Raw genomic sequence first — 26,768 nt, 5'->3', positions numbered from 1 at the left:
TTAACTGTGGTTCGTGGCTACTGGACACGAAGTAGCCAAGGCCCACCGTTATATATTAACAATGCAGTGAAGCCGATAAATACTTCATCAGAGGCATTTTCAAGGCATAGGCCACTTTCTCAATGAGTTAAATATTTTGTAACAAATTGAGAAAAAAAATTATTGCTTAACGCAGGAATCGAACACAGACCGATTCGGCGTTGCGCGAGAGCTTTACCAACTAAGCCATCCCAGCCTTTGCTAGGCTACGTTTCTTTTACCTACATCTATTAAGCCACACTGGCCTTGCGACCAGTCATGTTTTTCAATTTTAAACCCAGAATTTAAAATAAAAATATTATCGCAAATAATTTGTGAAATGTCACATTTTAGCAAAATACTGAACAAATTATATGAATTTTTCATAAAACAATTTCGATATAAAAATATTAATATTTTTAATAAAAAAAAATTTGGTTAGAAAAAAAATTACAAATTTACTTAATAATATTCAATTATATAAATTAATTAACTTCCCAGTGAACACACCAACGTAACAGTGATATCACATCTAGAGAACATGTAACGTAACAAATACAACGTAAATTTTACATTCTGATGATATAAATTGTAATGTAAATGGTACGTCAAATTTGTGACGTAAATGTGACATTACGATTACATGCATGTTACTGACCGAGTGATATCACATTGGTGACCTAAAAGTGACGTTATATTTATATCACATACTAACGTTAGCTTTACATTCTAGATATTACCTCGGATTTACGAAACAAAATCGACTTATAAGTGACATAATCTTGGTGATTCTATTTTATCGTCACATTCACATCACAATGTAATGTTTCGGATATGTTCATATTGTTACAGCACTCTCACATAAAAAATTGTTATATTTATTTTACATCGAAACATTTCATCACATTTATGTAAAAAATTTTACTTTAAAATGATGTATGTATTTTGACGGCATTGCGATAGAAAGGGTTATGCATAAAAATTCCATATTTGTTATAATTAATATTTTTACATTAAATTTATGTAAAAAATAATATTTGATATTGAAACTCGCTGAGTTTTATGTCGAATCGGTGGAGTAACCTTTTTTTTTATTTATATAAATTTTCATCTGTATATTCATTTGCTTATAAATAATTGAAATAATTATTTTTATTGTTATTAATATATTTATTTTATGATTAGTCATTTTATTTGGTTTTTCTAATTTTTATTGTTATTATTCTTTTTTATTAAATTAAATACAAATAAATAACAATAAAAATGATTATTTACAAGCAGGCGGAAAAATTAATTGAGTGCCTGACGTGAGAACATGCATTCGCTGCACAATAAATATTTGTTAGTTCAGGAATCCACCGCTGAGATATTCATGGGCGCTCAAATTGTTCCTCCGAGGATACATATGATCCACCTTTTATCCCCCAGTCCAATGCACATTCGAGGTAACCAGTCCAACGGTTACATTTTTGTCTGGTATCGACCGATATGGGGCGATACTCAAAAAAAAAATAATATTTCAGTATCGAGAAAAATAAACAAAAGTAAGAATTTGGAGATTTTTAAATATTTATTGAAAAAAATGTACTTTCGTATAAAAAAAGTATGTATGTTTTTCAGCTAATAAATCACATATTAATATCTCTTATATTTTTTCTTTATGAATTTTTTTTTTTAAAATAGCAATTATAATTTCTAGCACACAATAGTGCTTTGTACAATTTAATAGAAAATGATGTCACTTAGAGGTCACTGTTATATAACCTTAACGTAAAATTTGTATTTTTTCATGACTTCTATGTTATGTAAATATGATATTCAAATAACATCACAGTTATATCACCAATGTAACATGTACGTCACATTAACATCACATTTACGTTCATTATGTTACGTAACAATGTTATGTAAATGAGTGTGAAATTGTGATATACATGTTATGAAGATGTGATGTACTTGTGACTTAAGATTTTACGTAACCGGAAATTTTCATTCTATAAATGTGACATCCCTGTTACGTTGATGTGTTCACTGGGTTATTATGATAATATAATTCAATTATTAAATTTTAATTTATTTCAATAAAAAATGTAGACTCGGTATCAATTTACTGTGCTAGTGCGAGAAAGAGAGAGTAAGTTAGAACTCATTTCTTAAGAACAAAATTTTCTTCAGCCAAAAAACTCTGCTCACCCTGATTTAGAAATCTCATTTGGAATGATTCAATCCAACCCAAAGTGTATATCTATATATAGTCAATTTTGCCAACTTTGAATTGTTTCAGATCGTGTTTGAATTCCCGAGTCAAAATTAAAAAGGTGATTTGAGCCTCCAAATCCTACACGAAGGTAAGGAGGTTCAGATCATCTTTTTAGAATATGAAGATCCATGCATTAAAAAGGTGATTTGAACCTAAACGTGATAACTTTGTCCGCTTTTACCAAGTTTAGGTTCAAATCGTCTTTTTAAAAAGGTAAAATAAGCCTCCAGAGCCTAAATTTATAGATCAAGAAAGACTCTCATCGGATCGCGTACAATTCGTAAAGAAACAGAAGGAAAAAGGGGGCCACTAATTAGAAATGACCACCATGATCAAAAAAAATTTGAAATTTAAAAATTCCAAAAATCATTTCTTAGTAATTAACCTTTTGTTGTGAGTTAAAAAATAATAAAATTTAAAATATTAATAATAATAGCTAAAGTTATACGAGTAGGCGTTCGAATAGAATAGTACTATGTCATTCGAAATTCGAATTGAATAATTAGAGTCTTTGACTTATTAGTATATGATTAACTAATTATTTTATGTGAACAACAAATACAAACGATGTATTGGAAAACGGAACCTGCCGAAGAATTTGAAAAAAACTGCTGAAAACTAATCTGCTACCGCAGGGATTCGAAACCACGGCCTAACGAATATAAAGCACAACCACTGCCACACTGCTACTCGGACGCTCACGATCAGTTGGAAATATCTTTATGTATTTAGAACACAGATATTATTATAACAATAATATCATGCTAAAGAATTGAGCTCATTCGAAGTTACAGATTAGAAGTAAGGTAGGCCATGAAGGGTTAAAATACCATTTTAAAAAGGTAATTAAGTCCTCCATGCGCTTCGTTTAGGACATCGAGGACTTAAATAACATATTACATTCAGTGGCAAGTCCAACATCAAAAGAACTAAGGCTTTGGAGGCTCAAACTACTGTTTTAATTTTGATTCGGGTTATTTCAAATTAGGTTTCTCAATCAGGGAAAGTCGGTCAAATAGCTTGTCTGGAAAAACTATATTACCAACAGCAGAACAGAATTTTGTTGGTACAACGACTTTATTTTTTTCAATCAAAAGATATTGTTATTGAATGAAGTAAATTAAGGTTCTTGTTTAAAAAAAAAAATTATTTACCTTAATAAATGTTCTAACTTCGAATAAATAAGTTCACTTTTGATACGAGTAATAGCAAATCTTGGATAAATAACATTTTTCTTCAATTGAAAAAATCAAGTATCTTGAATTATTAAATAAGTATTTTAATTCAATCGTAAAAGAGTTATTGACTCAAGAAACGATTTATTGACGTAAGATTTAAAATTCAAGTAAATTTAATCCTTGATCGAAGAAAATTCTGGCCTTCCTTCTTTGATTCAAAAATTTTCATGACTCAAGAAAATTTATATTTAGCCAGGATAGTTTTTTTTCTGTGTAGTAGTTTGATGTTTTATTTATGCACGAAAAAAAAATAATCGGTAGCTGCTAACGGCTAATTTTCGGTAGCTGGTACCGATTTCAATCGGTAATGGCTACCAAAACAAACGGTAGCTGTTACCGAAATAATCGGTATCATGTTTTGGTTTATTTTAGTAACTACAACCGATTATTTTGGTAACTGCAACCGATTATTGCATGCCTTGAGCGCGAAGCGCTGAAGCTATGCACTATACTCGCCAGAAAATAAAAAACTCGATTTCGTCATATTAGATTGTTTCTAAATTTATAAATACACTTAAATGATACAAAAAAAATTTATTGTTACAAAGAAAAATGATTAAACAACAGATTTTATACATTTTTAAGTCGACTAATTACGATTTTTCTATGAAATATCTGTTTTTAGTGACTTATCTCGTTAAATTTCTTAGGAGTCATGGGCTAGTAAACACTATAACTTTCGAAAAATACAATTTTCCAACTTCATTTTTTTTTTTAATATCTTCGTATAGTTAATGCGAAGACCCCTTTTGTAAATGGCAGCTAAGTATCTTATGGTTTAATTATAATTAATATTTTTAGATAGGCATAACACGACAATTTCTACCCTTTGAGCAGCCATATTACTTATTTTTAGGTAGATTTTTTTAAAAATCTAACTATTGTATTTGTCCTCATGGTCGATTTTTCAAGGAATTTCGTCATAAACTATCATAATTAGTTAAGTAGAGTTCAAAAATACCATTCGTTAAAAAATTTATATATGTATGTATATATATATATATATATATATATATATATATATATATATATATATATATATATATATATATATATATATATATATATATATATATATATGGGGTATTCCATGCCAAATCGACCACTTTTGAACCTTACCCCTTTAGATTTCGCTGAAAATTTTTTATCTTTTTCTACTCGATGAAAGACGTTTTCCAGAATTTTTTCAAATTTTTTTACCCAACCAAAAAAAAGTTATGAAGCTTTCAAAAAAATGGCTATTTTATTTTCAAATAGCCATAACTCTCTCAAAAATTGACCTTTCGGGACGTTTTTTTTTTCAAAATTTTTGTTTTTAATTGAATTTTTTGAAAAAATAAATAAAAAAAATTTAACATGATCGCTTCTATGAAATAATCGCGTTTTTTGTATAAAATCGTTATTTTTTCGAAGTACGTCGTTCTAAATTTTTTTTTTTTTTTTCTCAAAAAAAACTTCAATCAATTCTACAATTATCCGCGTGTATCCCAGAGTGGGCCGATTTTTTTTTCTATTTTTTTTATTTCGTTGAAAAAAAAATTTTCAACATTTTAAAAATGCAGAAATTTTTTTTTTCATAAATATTATTTATATAACATAATTAATGTAATTATATGATTTTAAGGTATTATATTCTCCATATATTGTCCGAATTTACCATTACAATGACTAGGATTAATGATTGATGCAGTTAACATTTAATGACTCAAAAATAATGCAACAAATTATTTATTAATTTCTTCTTTGGCGTTTAAATATTTTACAAATTCTGTATTCATTCGAGTTAGAAAAGTTTTTAACGCACAAACAACCATTTTTGTCGGGAATTACACAGTGTAATTGTAGGAACTCAACAATTACACTGTGTAATTTGTAAAATATTTAAACGCCAAAGAAGAAATTAATAAATAATTTGTTGCATTATTTTTGAGTCATTAAATGTTAACTGCATCAATCATTAATCCTAGTCATTGTAATGGTAAATTCGGACAATATATGGAGAATATAATACCTTAAAATCATATAATTACATTAATTATGTTATATAAATAATATTTATGAAAAAAAAAATTTCTGCATTTTTAAAATGTTGAAAATTTTTTTTTCAACGAAATAAAAAAAATAGAAAAAAAAATCGGCCCACTCTGGGATACACGCGGATAATTGTAGAATTGATTGAAGTTTTTTTTGAGAAAAAAAAAAAAAAAAATTTAGAACGACGTACTTCGAAAAAATAACGATTTTATACAAAAAACGCGATTATTTCATAGAAGCGATCATGTTAAATTTTTTTTATTTATTTTTTCAAAAAATTCAATTAAAAACAAAAATTTTGAAAAAAAAAACGTCCCGAAAGGTCAATTTTTGAGAGAGTTATGGCTATTTGAAAATAAAATAGCCATTTTTTTGAAAGCTTCATAACTTTTTTTTGGTTGGGTAAAAAAATTTGAAAAAATTCTGGAAAACGTCTTTCATCGAGTAGAAAAAGATAAAAAATTTTCAGCGAAATCTAAAGGGGTAAGGTTCAAAAGTGGTCGATTTGGCATGGAATACCCCATATATATATATTTATTTATGTAATATAACGGACTTTTGAGGACACGATTGCGTCTACAATTTTTATCCGATCTTAATGAAATTTTCCACACTTATTTTATATGTAATTACCACGGTTAAGCTCGAAGATGGGCTGGATCGGTCAATTAGTTTAGAAGTTATGGCTGTTGGAAATTTTAACCATTTTTCGAAAAAATCAGTTTTTAATCACTTTTAAAGTCCATATAACTTGAAAACTAAAATTCATAGAGAATTTTTGTAAAAAGTATTTTAAAGCTTGACTAATAAGCTTTAATTAATGACCTTAAACTTTACATTTTGACCATTTCTTCCAATAATTTGATAGCCTTGAAAATTTTAATGGAATCACAAAATGTTGAAAATATGGTTTTCAATCCACATAACTTATGCTTGTCCCATTATAATCCGGTTTCGTCAGTTGTATTTTATTGTGCACAAAATAACTTGTAAATTTCACTGCTATTTTATATTTTAAAAGTATTTCTTTTATTATTTATGATGTATCAAATGTACCTCTAACCCCTATGATTATCACTGGTCTTGTCATTACGATAGCACCCACAGTTCTTATCGGATCTTAATGCAATTTTTCACGCTTTCTCTATGGGCGATTACCTTCATCAAGTTCAAAGATGGGCTAAATCGTTTGGATAGTTTTGAAATTATGGCTGTTTGAAATTTTCATGATTTTTCGTAAAAATCAGTTTTTAATCACTGCTAAAGCTTGTATAACTTCAAAACTAACATTCATAGATAATTTTCGTACAAAGTTCCTTGAAGCTTATTTAGTTAGCTTTAATTTTTTACCTTAAACTTTAGGTTTTGACCATTCCAATAATTTGATAGCCTTGAAAATTCTAATGGAATCAAAAAATGTAGAAAATATGGTGTTCATTCCACATAACTTATGCATTTCCCATTAGAATACAATTTTGTCAGTTGTATTTTATTGTGTACAAAATAACCTGTAAATTTCACAGCTAATTTATATTTTAAAAGTATTTCTTTCATTATTTATGACGTTTCAATCGTACCTGTACGTCCTATAATTATACCTGGCCTTGCTATCGTAATAGCGATTACAATTACGATCTCATACTAATTAAATTATCTATACTTTGTTAACGTGAAGGTCAGTTTGGTACATTACCTATATACTGTTTTGTCAAATCAACTATCTGAAGTTTTCCATCGAAAATAGTCGTTGTCTTTTTTACCCTCACTCTTAGAAAACGAGCCTAATTTCATATCATGACTATACACTAACATGAATCACAAGATATCTATGTATGAAACTTTTTACATGGATTAATTGGGAAATCTACCTTCCACTTCGGCTGCCGAATGGCCTTTTTTTTTACTTATCGTTTTCTATGTATCGATTATTTTTCGATTGTATCGATAGATGGCACAAAATATACCTATACTAAAGTATACATACTAACAGCTGGCGTTTCTTAGGTAAAATGGCGGGGATTTTAAAAATTTATAATCTATTTTTTTTTTTTTTTCATAAACAGTCGATACAAAAAAATATGTTAAAATTTAAAATAATATAAAGGGTTTCATCGAAAAATTGTTGTATATGTAATAAACTTTTACTTCACTTGAATATTATTCACATGAATGCTCAAGGCATCCATTTTTGGATATTCCAAACTTTTTCGGTTCTACTGACGAATTTTAGTGGACATAAAAAAACTATTTCTGTGGTATGTTACACGTGCGCGAGTGCGAGTGTGTCCGTGCGTGCGTGAGTGCGCGTGTGTGTTCCCCTGTGTACGCGTGTGTGCGGCTGTGTTCGCGTGTGTGCGCTAGTGCGTGTATGTGTGAGTGTGTGTGTACGTAACTGATACCAACAAAATCGGTAAAAGCTACCGAAAATTAATCGGTAGTGGCGACCAATTATTTTTTTCCGTGTGGATTGGAGAGAAACATATCAAGTCAGATCAATATCATTTTTTTAAGGAACAATCTATTGAAAGTATTGATAAATAATTTAAACAAATTGTTTCGTCTTTGTTTACTTATTTTTTTTCTTATTGAAGTAACTTTCCCTAGCAGACCTGATTTACCATAAATTTACGGTAATTTTACCGTAAATCTACCGTAGGATACCGTAAAATTCGAGTAGATTTACCGTAAATTACGGTAAATCCACCGTAATTTACGGTAAATCGGTACTTTACAAGTATTCAAAATAAATTTTTTTGGAGGAAGAGAATTTACTGTCTTGAACCAAAAAAAGTTTTTAAATCAAGTGTTTTACTTTTATTGAATCAAGAAAGAAAATTCGGAAGACAATATTTTTCTTGAACCAAGTTAACTGTTTTTTCTGTGTAGTTTAATTTTTCTTATTTTTTTCAGTTTAATTTAAAATTTTTTAAATTGATTCCACCTTTCTTTATTGGATGTCGCTTTTTCTTTTTCAATCCTACTGTCATTCTATAGTACTGCTGCCAGTAGTCGGTGGAAGAAAACAAAATAATAATAATAATAAAAATAAAAAATGACTGCTGAATTTTATAATAATTACCGGTTTCCAATTTTTTAATAATGGCAATTAAACAAAAAGGACTTAGATAGTCATTTTGAACAAGGTTCTTGTGACCAAAAATACAATGCTAATAATGAAAGAATTAGGCCAGTTTATTATACTTTTTGAGAGTTATCGTGCTTCTAAAGATTCGTACGTGACAATTGATAGCAATGGTTTCTTGGTCGTTTAAATAATGTATTGTTAGATTTTTTATATTGACAGACAACAGTGATTTTAAAAATAGCTATAATCCGATAATAGTATTTACATTTTCATGTTTTATTTTAAAATTTAATGATGCTACTATATATTTTATATAGCCTGGTTTTATTAACTACAGACGTTATAGTCTAGATCCCATTTTTCCTTTAGGTCATAACGATTTTTGTCGATTTATAGGATGCCTCGAAGCGGCAAGTTTACAACTATGTATAGATATATATATATATATATATATATATATATATATATATATATATATATATATATATATATACATATATATATATATATATCGATGGAAAATACTAGGTATGTTTTTCCAAAAGCGAAAAGTTAAAGCAACAAAGAATGGGTCAACCCCAAAATATCGGACCCTCGGAAGCGAAGCATTTATCGATTTATGCCGCCATAAATTCATCCGAGTGTTTTCCCAATCTCTACGTTTTCTTTGCTCTTCCTGCGATTATTTTCCTTTTCTATCCATTTTTATTTTTATCCCACTAGAAATTTTAAAAATTTTAGAATATATGTCATTTTACAGCTCGAGGAAATCTTTTATTTTTGAATTATGTTCGTATATTTGACTGCTTAAATCTTTTAGTCATGAATATTATTTTATTTCTTTTAAATATCAAATATATTATTAACAGGTTTTGGGTTATTGAAAATGTTCTATAGAAAGATAGTTAATTAGAACATTAAGTTAAGCTTCTTGTCTCCACCAAAATTACAATGTACATATATATATATATATATATATATATATATATATATATCCACAGATGAATCTAATATGCAGTATAAAATTATGTAGATCAATGAATAAATAATAATCTGCATCGACGAGCATTGAAAATTTATGAATTTAAGTAAATAAAATATACCTTGAAATTAAAATAATGATTAATAAACAAAATAATTATAAAATTTAATTGTTATCGATAATGAAAGTTTAATTTATAAATATCAAACTATAAAATAGGTAACGCTATTATACTCTAACTATAAATGTAACAGTTAAATCATTATTAAAAACTCAACATAATTAATTGTAACGGGGTAGAATGCTTTAGCATTCCATTTAAATTGAATTTCGACTCGCGCCAAAAGATCCGGCCTCCTTCGTCAACAACTGCCAATCCGGAAGTCAGTATAGCCACTTATGCGCCTGGGTCGCTGTGGTCGAGTTCCTCGACAATTGGTTTTAGGGTTTGGCCAGCCTGAGTCGAGAGGGGTACAAGGCCCAGAGACGACGAGTGGTCGGTCTCTTGGCTCGCAGCAACCATCGTGGACGGACACTTTTCCCGACTACTACTACTTCTACTGCTGCTACTATTACTACCATCACTACTACTGTCTACTGGCTACTACAGACGCCATTAAGGGCCGAGAGCGTATGAGCCGATGTTAAGTGGAAGCTTATTTCTTAATTAAGTTTAATTAATTATAATAATTGTGGATATTGGGCCTGGAGGTCGTCAATTGATGATTTTGGAGTTTCCTGGAGGATCCAGAGGTTTTGGGATTGAGGAGAGGACCGGTTGGTGAGGTGAAGGAGGTTGAAGTAAAGTTGAAGTGAGTTCGTATAAATTGTCGGTTTATCTTATTATAAATTTATTTGTCAGTAAATTTATTGAAGGCATAATTAATTCAGTCGAGTCATTGTATCAGTAAAGTCGTTGTTAAATTTGTTAATTAAATCCGTCGAGTCATTGTTAAAATAATTTATTAAACCAGTCGAGTCAGTTATAAAATTTGGAGTCAGTCGAGTCAGTTTCATCAGTCATCTTGGTTATTGTTCATCTTCATCATTTAATTATTTGTAAAGCAGCTTCGGTTGAATAAATGCCATAGTTTTTTATATTTCAAATTTAAAATGTATTTAATTAATTTTAAACAACCTTCCTGATAAGCTAATATAAGATCTCTCTATTAAATTTAATACTGTGGTCCAGTGCGGGGTTACTCTCGTCCTGAGATTACTGAACCTAGCTGGACAGGTATTTAAAACACCTTAAGTTTTACACATGTGTGGACCCTTATTTTATTACGACCACATTTAGCTGATAAAATAAGTGGACCCATTACATAATATAATATTTATTATTTTTTCTTTTTAATTATTTTGGTAACTTCGGAAGTGCTCCAGATTATAAGATTTTCAATAACTCGTCTAACGCTGATTTCACAGAACGATTTACTCAATGATAAATGTATATAGTATGAAAATTGAATAGTTTATAATCGTTTCGTTAATCAGGGGAATGACAATCTGCAATATTTGTTTTTTTTGCCCACACTCATAACTCGGTTCTTGTACTCAATGCAGGTAGATTATTTTAAACTCTAGCTATTGTATTTGTCCTCATGATCGATTATTTAAGGAATTTTGTCATGACCTATCATAATTGGTTGAGTAGGGTTCAAAAATACCATTCGTTGAAAAATTGATACATACACGGAAAAAAATTTACTGTAGCTGTAACAGGAGGCAGCCATGTTGCAGCAACAGGAAAAAATCCTGTTTCAGCAACAGGATTAATACTGTTGCTGCAGCATGGCTGCCTCCTGTTGCAACTACAGGAAAATCCTGTTGCTACAACAAGATTTTTTCCTGTTGCTGCAACATGAATGCCTCCTGTTGCAGCAACAGTAAATTTTTTTTCCGTATATATGCATAAATATAAGAAGTCGCTCACGAATTTTGAAAATATCTACAATGATCGAAATTCGGATTTTTATTTCTAAATTTTTTCTTTCTCCTGGCAGCAATAGTTAATATTTGTAAAATCGTGACTATGCTGAAAATTTCAGCCCAAAATTTAAATATTTAAACGGTGCTCAAGAATTCTAAATATTGTCTGATAATATGTAACTAATAGTTTGAATTAGTTCTTCTGTTTTTTTATAACTCAATTTGCGGCTTTTAAATTTTTAATTTCGATTATGTTCTCTGAAATAAATGTATTGAGGCAGAAATCAATGTCAGTAATCAAAATCAAGATTTGAATGAGTTTTGACTTAGGTCAGAGTAATAATGTATGAAATATCCGAGAAAAATATTAAAGATTGGGTTTTTTCAATTTTTTGCTGACAATATGATTAAAACTAAATAACGAGTTAGATGACATTATCTGATGATCGGAAGAGACTATAAAGAAAAGAGTTGGTATGATTTCAGACACATTGTGGCACATTATATTTTGATTTATCGGGAAAAAATAACATTTTATGGTATTTTTTTAACTTTTCAGCGTCGATATCTTTTGAACTAATCAACCGATTTTGACGTTTGAGGTGGCAATCGGCGTGATTTCTTGAATTCTAGAGCTGATTAAAATTTGCAATCGATCGGTTCAGCCGTTTCGACGATATTTGGAAAAACCCGTTTTTCACCATTTCTTTCTCCAACGATATCTCTCAAACGCATTAACCGATTGAGATGATTAAGGTGGCAATCGACGCGTTTTATTAAGTTCTAGAGCTGAATAAATTTTGAAATTGATCGGATGAGTCACTTCAAAGATAATCGAAAAAAAACGGTTTTTACCATTTATTTCTCCAACGATATCTCTCGAACAAATTAACCGATTGTAATGGCTGTGGTGGCATTTGACACGGCTCATAAAGTTCTAAAGCTGATTATATTTTGAAGTCGATCGTTCAAGTCGTTTCTGAGAAATCAATAAAAAACTAAATAAAAAAATTTTATTTTTGTCGTAATTCGCCAATATTTTCGAGTATACTTGATCAAATGATCTGAAATTTTCAGGAAAGTTGACGGCCAACAAGTTCTTTCGATTGCTACCTTCAACATCCAAATCGGTTCATTAGTTAAAAAGTTACAAAGAGTTTACACACACACACATACACACACACACACACACACACACACACACACACACACACACACACACACACACACACACACACACACACACACACACACACACACACACACACACACACACACACACACACACACACACACACACACACACACACACACACATAAATACATACATACATACATACATACACTCGGACATCATTCTGAAAATAGTCAGAATAGCTTCCTAGGACCTCAAAACGTCAACATCTGATAAAAATTCGATTTTCGAAAATCGGGGTGAAAACAATAACTTCCCGAAATTTTTGAAAATCATCGATTTTCTTAGCGGGAAGTTAAGAATTTCATACTTTAAATTGTTTTTAAAAATCAACTTTTTCAAAAATCAATTGTCAGTTGAAAAATATCAATGACTTTTGTTTTATGATAAAAACTATTGAAAATTTGTTTTTCTTCTTTCGTATCCAATAATCATCTAAAATATAATTTTTCTTCATATAAACTACTTGCAAATCAGTTTAACTTAATCAAATTCATTTAAAATCCGGAAATTATGTATTTTTTTTTTTTTTTTTTTCAAGGGGTACCCCATTTTGCCTGCAAAAATGAAAGAATTTGTTTTTTAACGGTAACTAAAAATGTTTTCTTTTTACTTTGAATATCTTTAAAAAAAAATCGGTCTATCAGTTGACCCTGCGGGCCAGCCCTAAAACTTCCCGCTGTTTTTGAGCTCACGGAGCTCTAAAACATTGATTTGAATACATTTTCGAGCTCTACGAGCTCGAAAATACTTTTGTATGCCGTTGTTTTCGAATAAAAAGTTTTTTAAAATTTTCTCTCCAACGATATCTGTTTAACGAATTGACCTATTGAGACGGTTAAGGTGGCAGTCAACGCGTTTTATTGAGTTCTAGAGCTGATTAGATTTTGGAATCAGTCCACCAAGCGAATAAAAAGTTATAATAAAAAAACATTTTTGAAAAAATTTTATTTTTGAAATATCTCCGAACGTACCCTACCGATTAAGTTCAAATTTTTACAGCTTCAAGATATTGACAAGCCGCGTCGAATGACACCTCAAAAATCAAAATCGGTTCATTCGTTCAATAGTTATGAATATTTACATACATCCGTACGTACACACATACATACACTCGGACATCATCGTTAAATTCGTCAGGATAGCTTCCTAGAATCTCGAAATGTCAAGATCTGATAGAAATTCGGTTTTCGTAAATCGGACCGAAACCAATAACTTCCCGAATTTTTGAAAATTTTCAATTTTCTTAGCGGGAAGTTAAAAAAGATTTAGTGTATTTGAGTCCTCGAGAACTTGGTATTTCCTTAAGTACCCCGATTTGTCCTTCTCTCCCCTATAGATGTAGTATCGCGAGGGGAATGAATGTACTAAAATATGTGTGTGTGTGTTAAAAACTTTGTAAGTTGAGTTAAGAAATAAACAACATGTGAGAATGCAGTACGAATGGTGGTTTATGACGGAAGTGACCGCGTGAGTGAAAGTTGAGGACGGAGGTCATAAATTCAGGGATTAGGACGGGCCCGGGTCGTAAAAGTGCCCGGTTGAAAATAAGCAGACCTCCGTTGCAACTAGAGATGGTTATGAATGTTAAGGAAAGTAAAATATGAAAAACTAATATAAGAATGTGTGCGATTGTGAGTGTGAGGATAACTGAGGGTATTGTACACAGGGTTTCGAGTGGAGAAACAAGAGTAGTTGAAGTCGAACCCTCTCAGTGTAAAGACGTCCTTTTGTATTGACTAAGTCGTCTTTTTTAATAAACCTTTACTTTAATATATATCAATGATCTTGCACCTTTGAACGCACGCACCTTACATCTTCCTGTGATTACCTTACTATTCCAATATCCACAACATCCGATATTACATATATTGTGTAATATAACCCTTTTTTGAGGACACGATTGCGCCGACAATTCTTTTCCGATCCTTATGAAATTTTCTAGACTTATTTTATAGGCAATTATCTTGAACAAGTTCGAAGATGGGTTAAATCGGTTAATTAGTTTAGACTTATGGCTGTTTGAAATTTTCACGATTTTTAAAAAAAAATTAGTTTTTATTCACTGTTGTAGTTCATTTAACTTCAAGTTTGTACCTTAAACTTTACATTTTTTATTACATCTTTTGATACTTTTAAAGCATTGAAAATGATTTTAAATATAGAAACCACCATCTTTTATGGTTTAAGCTCTCAATAAACTATACATTACATGTTAAAATCTATTTCCGTTGAATTTTCCTTGTCGCTAATTGGATAATCTTTTAATTTGACTACACTGAAAGATAATATTATGTTAATCGTAATACCGTTAGTTTATAGTATGCATCTAAAGTTGGAATAAACATTGTAAATTATGAATACAACAATACTTTATTTGCGTGAAGGTTACATTGGTATATTACCTATGTAATATTTTGTCAAATCAACTATCTAAAGTTCTCCGAGAAAGTAAGTCGTTGTCATTCTTTACCCTCACTCTAAGAAAATGATTCTAATTTCATACCATGATCACACACTAACATAGATCACAAGATATGCATGTACGAAATTAACTTTTTATATCGATTGAGTGAGAAATCTACCTTCTATTTTGGCTACCGAATGGCTTTTTTATATTTTATTGCATCCATTTTTTTATATGTATAATAATTATGTATTACAAAATTATTTACATGTTAACGCACACGAATCTCGATTTATTTACACAAATTCTTAATATTTATTGCAATATATTTTGATGTAGGTTAAACTATCGGTCGATGTGACATCGAATGATATACAATCAACAAGTCTGAATAAAATGGGTCACTCTTACAAATAGTTTTAAGTTCATCAGAATTAACAATTAATTTTTTTAAATTAAAAATGCTTAGAAATTCTACTGCAAATCTTATTCCGTTTATAAATCTGGTAAAAGTTTATGATCTCTAGAGGCTGTAAACATACATACTGTTTTTATATTTTATAATGACAATAATCGTTGCTATCAATTGACTGGATGATGATACAAATAGATCTAAATTTTGCCGTGCAACTTTTAACGTGTGGGAAGTGTAGCAATGTAGAGATAAAACAGTTACAAAAATAAAAAAACGCTATATAGAGAGATGTTGGCAAATGGTTACGAACTACTGGATCGAGTTGTCGTTGAAACTTCATAGGATGAAGAGATGAAGGAATGTCTAAAACGTAATCTGAAAAGTTTCAGGAACCAATCTTCTGTGATAAAAATACCGCCGTCGTCTACCAACTTACTCGCTGGACAATTTTTCTTCAGTTTTTCTCAAATACCACTGTTTTGTTTGACCGTTGTCTACATTGTTATAGTTAATTCTTTTCTTTTCTTTTACAAAAGAATTGTCGAATGTTTCAAAAGGATTGTTGTTATTGTGAGGATTTCGATAAATGTCAATAGATATACCGTCAATGTTTAAAAATATATTCCACGATGGAAGAATTTTAGTGATTTAATTTTTTTACATCATTTCAAAGCAACAGAAATAAATTAATTTTGACCATATTTTAAAAAACATTGCTGTAAATTCAATTGTTTACAATTCTTAAAGTTTAAGTCCCTAAGTAAAGGTATTAGCTAATTTTCGGTTGAAAAATGTAGTGTCTTCTAAGTTTTCAAATTGTCACTTTTATAAATTTTTAGTTTTTAACGGTGCCACTTTCCGAAATTAGTTTCGGAAAAAATAACAAATATGTATGGAAATCTAAAATTCTGTTTCCAATTCAGACCTATTTAAATATTATTCTCCATTGATTGAATCTGCAAATTTATTCCAACTTGTGAGAATCTAAAAAAACCAGAGCTAAAAGAGCGCAAATTATGAAAATTTAAAAAGTTCCTAATTTTTGGATTCAAAAAAAATTTCGACCCTTGATAAATAAAAAAAAAACATTAGATCTAATGCTACATCTATTTGAGTAGAAGCACATGAATGAAATTTAGGTCAAACGCAGATTAAAATTTGAATAAATGTGATCCATGCAAATCTAATAAAGTTTTGTTTTATCACAATTATTGTTATCGGATCTGTTGATTTTATTGACAATACTATAAAATTCGAGCTTCTACTACGATAATGTTTTTCAGGAAATTTAAAGAAATTTTACTTGTTCATATTTTCTGAACATATAAAATTAAAATCTATTTGAGTTATTTATAAATCGTCGCAATAAATACAATTGAGGATACTATCTACTCATGTATATAGTGTTGTCAATTCCACCATTTAACCACTTGGCATTATGTCAGACTGTTAATGACAGTGGGATTATTTCCAATGGATTAATACCATATAATGGTATTGCATGTTTCACTTATTAATATAATAATTAGTTATATAGTTAACGCGTTCAAATTATTTGATAGAAACGGATGGAAACATTCATCAGTAAAAAATTCTCTTGTACGATTTTAAGAATTTTTATTTAGTCAATTAACTAAAATGACCATCTGATATCTATGTGGATCATAATTTGTTATCAGTCCCCGACCAATGTGGTATACCGATAAAAAAATTCAGTTCATTTTTTATTAAACCCGAATTGAGAAGTAATTTAAATCAACTATGTTCAATTTGGAGCATACCAGATGTGTCTCAAAATTTTTTAAAACAATCTAAAACATTATAGACTTATTAGAATAATTAAAAAAATTAGATTACATTTCAGAATCGTGGCATAGGCACAAACATCTCTTCTTTCATAATACATATAAGATATAAGATAAAAAACAATTGCAAAATAAGTGAATGCACAAAAGGATTCTGGTGTAGGTGTGTTTTGATTTAATAAATAAAAATTAACACAAAATTAAAGATAAATAAATTAGATTTTTTATTTACACTATTTATACTTAAAAACTGTGAGAAATAATATTTATAGCGAATGCGTTTTAAATCATACTCGATAGCGAATGCAACTATACAAAATTCACGTATAAAAACTTTACACGTGGTCGGCAGTGGTTTAGACCACGTTAATTCATTTCTAATTAATTTCCCAAGAGCAACAATTATTCATATACTCAACAATTAGTAGCCATGATATACTAGCTAATTACATGCTAGTTAGTTACAATGATATTTTTATGTAGCGCCGTCTATAATTATTTGAAGTTAAGTTGATATATTGTTTTTTTATTATTTATGCTTATTATGCTCATTATAAATTGGTTATATTGAACAAAAAATATCATCTGGTTAAAAACCAATAACAAGTCAACAAATTCTTTTTATATAGCACCATCCGTAAATAATAAATAGTGGCCAGCTATGAACTTACAGTGAGTCATCTTTTGAATTCAAAACTGCGTTATCTACATGTATAAGTAATTGTTTTGAACCAGCTGTGAGGTAATGATGGGCCAGCGTTTTATGTCAATGCAGTGCCATTCGTAAATAGCAGATAATGGCCAGTCATCAGTTTCTAGTGAGTCGTTTTTTGACTTGAAAACAACGCCACTTATAAGTAATTATTCCAAGCCAACTATGATGTAATAACGAGTTAGTATTTCATTCTCGCACAGTGCCATCTGTAAATAATAGATAATGGCCAGCTATTAGCTTATAGTAAGCTATTTTTTAATTTAAAAACAGCGCCATCTACAACGAATGATTTTGAGCCACCTGGGAGGCAATGGCGAGTCAAGATTTCATTCTTGTACAGCGCCACCTGTAAATAATCAATATTGTTCGCTCACGAGATATCGGTGCGCTAAAAATATTCTTGAAAAAAAAAAAAAATTAGCCAACGGTGAGCTCGTTATTAGCTAAATCTGCTAGCTAGTAACGCTGAGCTAGTGACTGATTCTAAATTCATCTTCAGTAGCCAGGATTCTACTCGGGTTATTGAGAAAGTCTTCGTCATTGCCTAAGTTAGGTATATCTTCGAAATTCCTGGCTGGTACTGAATAATATGTAAATAGCACAAATAAACTTAGGAGCCACAATCGGTAGTGTAGCGTAGTAGTTAAAGAGTCTGTCTTTCGTTCGTAGGTCCCAGGTTCGAATCCCACAATAACGGTCTTTGATAAGTTTCGCGTTTTTTCTTGAATTAAAAGTTTCTAATTCGATTGGAAAATGAAATAACATAAAATTAGCACATCTGATAATAACTGCCCTGCAAAAATGATTTTAAATGATAAAAAAAAAAAAATTTTTTTTTTTCAATTTAGTCAAACAAAATTATATGATCATTACAATCATACATGATCATACATTGCCAATTTCTATGTATAATCATTTTTCACAGATAGATTACAGTTTTTCGAGGTGACTTCGGCTTCTGATTCTGTGCCGAATTCGGCTTTCCTAATTATGCAGAGTTTCGGACGTGCGTTATTTTTGTGATGCGAGCTTTATGCGGTTGCCTCATTTGGCGCGAACTTGGTTTAAGCTACCACCAGCAAGTATGGTTTCCAAACCGCTGCCTAAGAAGGAAGCCAAATTAGGCAGGGCCTCGCAACTGCGTTACTTTCGAGATCTCGAACTAGTTGGTTGCCTCACTTGCCGCAAGTCTGGAATTTAGCATGCCTTATTCGGGCTTAATCACTGCCTAACCAAAATTTCTAGTCGGGATGTAGATCGATACCGTGAAAATATAATCGAGTAACTGCTTCGTTATTTTGTCGCGATTATTCAGTCCGTGAGGTCAATTTTACTTTTTTCAAATCGTGTTCCTTAGATATACCTATGTATATATATTATATTCCAAATATACCTATATATATATTATATTCCAAAGATTTTTGTAATTTTGTAGAATTAATATCAAGAAAATTGAATATAGACCATTTTTATTGTTAATACATCGTTTTATCAAAACTTTTTATTAATAATTCATTTTAAAAGTTATGGCCAATTTGGCCAACTTGGAAACCAGAAAATAAATTATGGACTTTTTTTGAAAAATATCTTATAAAGATATAGATAAACATAAACAATTACAGAGGACCGTTGTATATTATAATAATAAGGATAGTATTAATTGACACTTACCAACAACAGATAAATTATAATGTACGCTTCTCGTCTGTCCTTGACGGAAGTCCACTCTGCATCTGTATATTGCTGCATCATGCCTTTTAATGTCATCCAACACAAGTACAGCGGGATGTGAAATGGTTGTCCTGAAGTATGCCCTTGGGCCAAAGACACTTGTATCAGAAGTATGTAGAGCGTCACTTAACGCTTTGTTTCGAACATCCACTCTGTAATATAAAAAAACAATTGTTGCATTTTTTTGTATCTATAAAATATAATAGATTTTGAACAAGTGAAAATAAATGATGAAATTAATTTATTAATTTTTTTTTTTGTTATCAAAACAACTATACTCCAAATCAGGTCAAGTTAAGGGGGGGGGTTTAAAATTATTTAAAAAAATTTTTTTTTTTAATTTTTTTTCTGAATGAACAATAGGTCAAGAATATTGTGTATAAATTTTAAATCAATCCTAGTAAAACTAACGGAGTTACAGCGTTTCAAATGACCGGCCGGTATACCTGATTTTTATACCTGCCCGACCTGCCCCTACATACCCCTAGTAGAAATCAGCTGCAATTTTCTTTGTTCTTCCGAATCCCTTTCTCTGGCTGTGTGTCTTTCAAAGGATGTAAACTGATGACTCAAAATAAGTATAAAAATTAATATTCTTTGATTGATAGTTTATTTCAAATTTTCACGAATAAAAAACTTTCAATGGATTTTCCCGAAAACGTCATTTTTGAAGTTCGTGAACATGATAACTCAAAATGTACTGAACCGATCCTTTTGAAAATTTGAACATTACTTCTTCACATAAATCAACAGGTAACTACGAAGAAATTTTTTTTGTTTTTCATTTTTTTCTATTTTTTAATAACAAATTAACCGCGATTTTTTGAGCTAAAATCACGTTTTTCACTTCCAAGTGCTGCAAAAAATCGAAAAAAAAAACTCTTCGTGGTTACCTGTTGATTTATGAGAAGAAGTAATGTTCAAATTTTCAAAAGGATCGGTTCAGTACATTTTGAGTTATCATGTTCACTAACTTCAAAAATGACGTTTTCGGGAAAATCGATTTAAAGTTTTTTATACGTGAAAATTTGAAATAAACCATCGATAAAAAAACATGAATTTCTATACTTATATCAAGTCATCAGCTTACATTCTTTAAAAGACAACAGACGGAGAAAGGGATTCGCGAAAAGAAAAGAAAATTGCAGCTGATTTCTACTAGAGGCAGGTATAAGAATCAGGTATCACGGCCGGTCGTTTGAAACGCTGTAACTCCGTTAGTTTTTCTCGGATTGACTTGAAATTTGTACACAATATTCTTGACATATTGTTCATTCAGAAAAAAAATTTAAAAAAAAATTAAAAAAAAAAAAAATTTTAAATCCCTACCCCCCCTCCTTAAATCGTATATTATGATGATTAATTAAAATAACTCAAAAGATCCTAATGATTTAGTATTTATAACTCTAGTGCTTTTGTATTATTGATATTTTTTATTAGTGACTGTATTTAGTAAATTAGGCTATTAGTGATAGTCATGTTGCAAATAATTTTTCTTATCAATAAGATGTCAATACAAAGACTAGACCGATGTAAATATATATACGAGAATGAAATAACTATCTTAATCTATTAATCAGAAAAAAGAAAAATAAACTTTTATATTCAAGTCTTGTGACTTGATTATAATATTATTTAACTAGTTTTCAATATTTACGGACATTAATTACTAATTAAACGATGGAAATGTGAGTTTAAATTCCACTCATTATAACGCTCAGAAGTATTGAAAACTATATTTAATAATCAAAGTATAAAAAGCGACGAAATTTAATAAATGATGAATTTGAGAATCGATTATTTTACACTAAAAATTGATTATCATTAATACCCATGCATACAAAAAAAAAATTTGACTAATTATTTGTAAAAAAATTATAATGGGAGCTTAAATAGCAACGAACATTAATCAATTATATTAGTGCAATGGTGACTATTAGTAGACATTATTGGAAAACTAATTAACTTTAATTAGCACTTATTAGTATTTTTCCAAATGGTTATTATAAAGAAAATTTTTTTTTTTTCCAGGTACTACAATTTGGATTAACAGAAACATATATTTATGTTGAGGTTAAAAACATGAAATATAATAAGACAAAATCCTCGTTTCTTCTTTCAAATCAATAATGAGACAAAATGAACAATAATTAAAAAAAATGTGCATTAATTTTGCAGTTTTTAGGATTTCATTCCGGATTAGTAACTTAATGATTGACAAATAATTTTCGTAATTGACATTTATGCTTTTAAAATCTAAATAATAGTAAAAGAATAAATTAAATATTTTAATTTTGTTAGATAAATTACTCGATTATACCGTCACATATTCAAATACTGCTGAATTAGAAATTATTGACGCTTGCTCTTCATTTGCAATATTTAAACAAGCTATATGAATAGTCCACCTATTTTAGTTCATTTGCATATGAATGTATTGAGCATTGCCAAGAATGTGTGATGTTCAAATATTTAATTCCCAGTCTAAAAATATCACAGATTATTTACAAAATCTTTGTCAGTCTAACTTCGGTAACATGCTGATGATTAAATTAATGGACTTACATTTTTAATTTATTTTCTGTCTTAACCGAATTTATACCAAAATTCATATTATTTACTGTAAAAATAAATTTATGGCTTCAAACAAAAAACAAATTCGGCCTTAAATTTTTTCAATGTTTATTTCGAAGTCGCTATTTTATATTTGTTGTTTTCGAGAAAGTTGAACTTATAAGTGCACTTCCCTGATTAAACAAAATGATTAAAAATGATTTAAAATGATTTGTTTTTTAATCATTTTAAATACTTTTTAATCCTTCAAATCATTTCTAATCCTGTCTCTTATGGACATTTAACGTGTGAAATCATTTTTAATCATTTTGTTTAATCAGGGTTTCTACAAACACGATTTAATCATTTTCTAAATAAACTTGATCCTAAACTATCAACCTATCGTTTTAATTTTTAATTATTTAAAAAAATAAATAACCTAATCAATGTAATTTTTTAAAAATTTCCTTCACCTGCCAAACTTGGATAGAACATATGAAAAAACTGTAGGTTTTTTTCTAAAACTATCAGTCAACTGAAAATAATTTTTCGATTAATATCAAGATTTAATGGGCTTAAAACTTTATCTGTAAATACATGATATTGAATAAATATTAAAATTGGTGTTGAATTTAGCAGCAACTATAATTTATCCGGGTCACTGCGGTCATATAATAATACAATGTATTTCTTTGCATAGAATTGCGTTAATATTTAGGGTTAGTGTTGTTAGACACGCTACTTGGTTAACTCCGTGGTATATCACGCACTCGATAGTCTAGACGAAAAGAGAGTACATAACCCGTCTCACAATATGTGTCGCTTCGATTCCTTTGGGCAGAATATGCTGACCCAAGGTTTCCCTCGAATGTACTTATCCCAAGAGAAAAATTACCGACAATCTATCGACTTTCATTGTATTACATAATGAGTGTTACTGACTACTTTTATTCTCTATTCTTTTCCGTCGTTCTCTTTTTTTTTTTTCTGTATATACCTTCAATTATTCCCCAGATTTCAATATTTTCAGAATTACGACTTGATTTTAAATTTGTGTCTCTTTAAATGTAATTAATTTTTGACGCTTGCTTTTTTTGAGGATTACACTAACGCAAAAAATTAAAGGAACAGAAAAATTTTATAAATTTTTTAGTGATTTATGCAAAGTTCTAACTTTGTAAAAAATAATCGTATCGAGATTTTAAAAAAAGCATTTTATAGCTTGAAATCTATAGTTTCGGAACATTTTCATCAAAATAGCAAAATGGCACCCCAAAATGAAACGTTAATTAATTTAAAATTAGTTGTCGAACTTATTTAATAATTAATGGAGTGTAAAAAGACAGACCAACAGATCAGATTCAGCAGAGTACCAATCTCTGCTGGGTCCTCAGACTGACTGCCCTTATGAAAAGAAACGATTTAAATCGACTAGAAAAAAAAATTTTAAATACTTTTTAATGCTTTTGAATCGCCCTTCTTGTGGACATTTATCAATGAAAATCTTTTCTCTTAAGAAGGGTTCGTGCTTCTCTCTCTATTACACTCAAGTCCACGAATGGTACTATCTTTGTTGCACTTGTGCAGTAAATGGAAACTTTGGCCGAGTTTTTCTCTTAAACAAACAAATATTATCAAACAATTAAAACGCACTTCGCTAGGTTAGACAGTAATGCATCAATGTGCGGTCTGTATTTTGTATTTAGAGGTTTTGTTTCCGAAAAAAAACTCAGCCGAAAATATCTGATAACCCCTGTTAATCAGAGTGATTTTCTTTACACACTGTATTGATTATATATAATAAAATTAATAGTGTTGCGTGTCAGGTTTCTTATGGGAACGTCGAGGCAGTCCAATTCTCATCTACGTAGACTCTTTGTTTTTTCTACGGATTGACAAAATACGTAATCAATATACATAATCAACAAATTTTACGGGAACGTAACACGTGGTATATTGAATTTTTGTTTATTTCGATGATTATTTTGTCTACACTGAACGAAATTTTCTTTAAAAATTACCGTTATATTCACGGTAATCGTGGGACGAATGGCACGACCTAATAATCATTTGTCAGTAAGTGAGATAATTTTTAACTTTTTTTTAACAAATTTTACCGTAATCTACTGTAAATTTTATTCGGTTTCCGGTAAATTTTATGAAGTTTATCACAAAATAAATAAATTTTTTCATAATTTTTATTTCAAAAATGCTAATAAATAAAAGCACCGAATTATGTTTCACGATTACAGTGAATATAACGGTAATTTTTAAAAAAGATTTCTTTCCGTGTAATAATTATAGGATTTAACAATACCCGTAACACTAATATTGTAATATATAGTAATAGATGGATCCTTTATCTTCAGTATTCATTCTATTAACGTCTGTTTTCATCGTTGGTTCCATTTATTCTCTAGTTTAGCTTGAACTCGTTAACTGATTGAAATTGATTGACGTTCAGTCTGAATAGCGGGCAAGTTTAGAGGGACCCATAATTTGTAATTACTAGCAGTATACCTAGAATCGAACTGAAACTCAGCTGCGTACGGCAGCTATTTGGTGTCTATTGATGGACTTCTGCTCTAAAATACTACTATTATCATGATTGTCTTTGCTTTATGAACAGCTCTTTTGAGTACGACATTATTTTCCACCAGCGCTTAATAAAAGTAATTTATAAATTTAAGTTCATATATATATATATATATATATGATTATATATATATTAGAGTGTCTCAAAAAATCGACTTTTTTTTTTTTCTTGAAGAACATTGAAAAATCGACAGAGTATCTCTAGACAAAGACCCTGTTAAAATATGAGACCTTAATATTAATATTTAATGGTGGCGATTCACGATTTTCTATTTTCCATTTAAATAACATGGGAAAAAAAAAAATTTAATTTTGGAATTTTATACCTCGGCGATGGCTCATTGAACAGATAAGTTCAAGATATATTTTTGTAGGGAATTGAACGCTCTACAAAAAAAGTCTTTTATCATTTTTTGATAAATCCATTTGTTTAAAAGTTATTAGAGCTCGAAGTCAAGTTAGAGTAAATTTCGAGATCTTTTTACTTTTCCGGCGAAACTATCGGACTTATCATAAAATGTCGTGAGATCTTTTTTGAAGACAATTTTATTTCCTACAAATTATCATTGATAAATTTTTTTCAAATTCTGCATTTTTTTCTAGTTATTTCCATTTTAATGCCAATCTTCTAAAAAAGTAGTGTTCTGATCGATTTTAAGAGCTTGGCATTAAAATGGAAACAACTAGAAAAAAATGCAGAATTTGAAAAAAATTTATTTATGATAATTTGTAGGAAATAAAGTTGTCTACAAAAAAGATCTCATGACATTTTATGATAAGTCCGATAGTTTCGCCGGAAAAGTAAAAAGATCTCGAAATTTACTCTAACTTGACTTCGAGCTCCAATAACTTTTCAACAGATGGATTTATCAAAAAATGATAAGAGACTTTTTTTGTAGAGCGTTCAATTCCCTACAAAAATATATCTTGAACTTATCTGTTCAATAAGCCATCGCCGAGGTATAAAATTCCAAAATTAAATTTTTTTTTTTTCCCATGTTATTTAAATGGAAAATAGAAAATCGTGAATCGCCACCATTAAATATTAATATTAAGGTCTCATATTTTAACAGGGTCTTTGTCTAGAGATACTCTGTCGATTTTTCAATGTTCTTCAAGAAAAAAAAAAAAAGTCGATTTTTTGAGACACTCTAATATATATATATATATATATATATATATATATATGTACATCATTCAGCGAATATATAAATTTTTAATGATGGAATATTCCACTATAAAGAAGTAAACTAAAGAATAAAAAAACATTTAAGTATCCATAAATCTCTTTGTTCATATTATTTTTATATTTCTAATATATAATTTACTCATTTGATTCATATTTTCACAACCACCTGGAAAATAATTTATCTCTAGAACAATTTCTTGTTGATATAACGTTAGAAATGAGTAAGTGGCATTAATGCTGTGATAGTAAAAGTTGACGTTGAACTACTAGAAATAGATGTATGTATGCATATGTAGGTCATTCTACCAAATAAAGTTATTTTTACGGGGTGACCCTCACCGAACAAAAAGATCTGGGCATCGTTTGGCCCTTCGGGCCAGTCCCAAAACTTTCTGCTCTTTTCGAGCTCATGGAGCAAACTCAAACGTATTATAGTACATTCTATCATGATTTATCCGGGGAAAATGACCTAAAATGTTATTTTTTCAACTCTTCGTCGTTGATGTCTTTTAAACTAATTGACAGATTTTGATGTTCAATCTAGCTATCAGTGCGTATTATTGAGTTTTCGAGCAAATATAATTTTTTTAGAATGATTAATGCAGTCGTTCCAA

At 29.6% G+C, this 26,768-nt stretch overlaps 1 protein-coding gene across 3 annotated transcripts in view; it reads right to left on the bottom strand.

Moving 5' to 3' along the window:
* The window catches only part of LOC130675558 (hemicentin-2-like), a 635,075-nt gene that overhangs the window by 266,206 nt on the left and 342,101 nt on the right, over positions 1-26,768 (bottom strand). For all 3 annotated transcript variants that reach the window (XR_008991309.1, XM_057481317.1, XM_057481316.1), the window contains exon 3: positions 19,758-19,969. Coding sequence is in view for 2 of the 3 variants with exons in the window: in XM_057481317.1 (XP_057337300.1) it covers positions 19,758-19,969 (212 nt within the window). In the remaining variant the exon portion in view is untranslated. The remainder of the gene's footprint in view (positions 1-19,757; positions 19,970-26,768) is intronic.

Source organism: Microplitis mediator, chromosome 10 (genome assembly GCF_029852145.1).
Source record: "Microplitis mediator isolate UGA2020A chromosome 10, iyMicMedi2.1, whole genome shotgun sequence".
NCBI lineage: Eukaryota > Metazoa > Arthropoda > Insecta > Hymenoptera > Braconidae > Microplitis > Microplitis mediator.
This window is presented reverse-complemented; position numbering and strand designations above follow the sequence as displayed.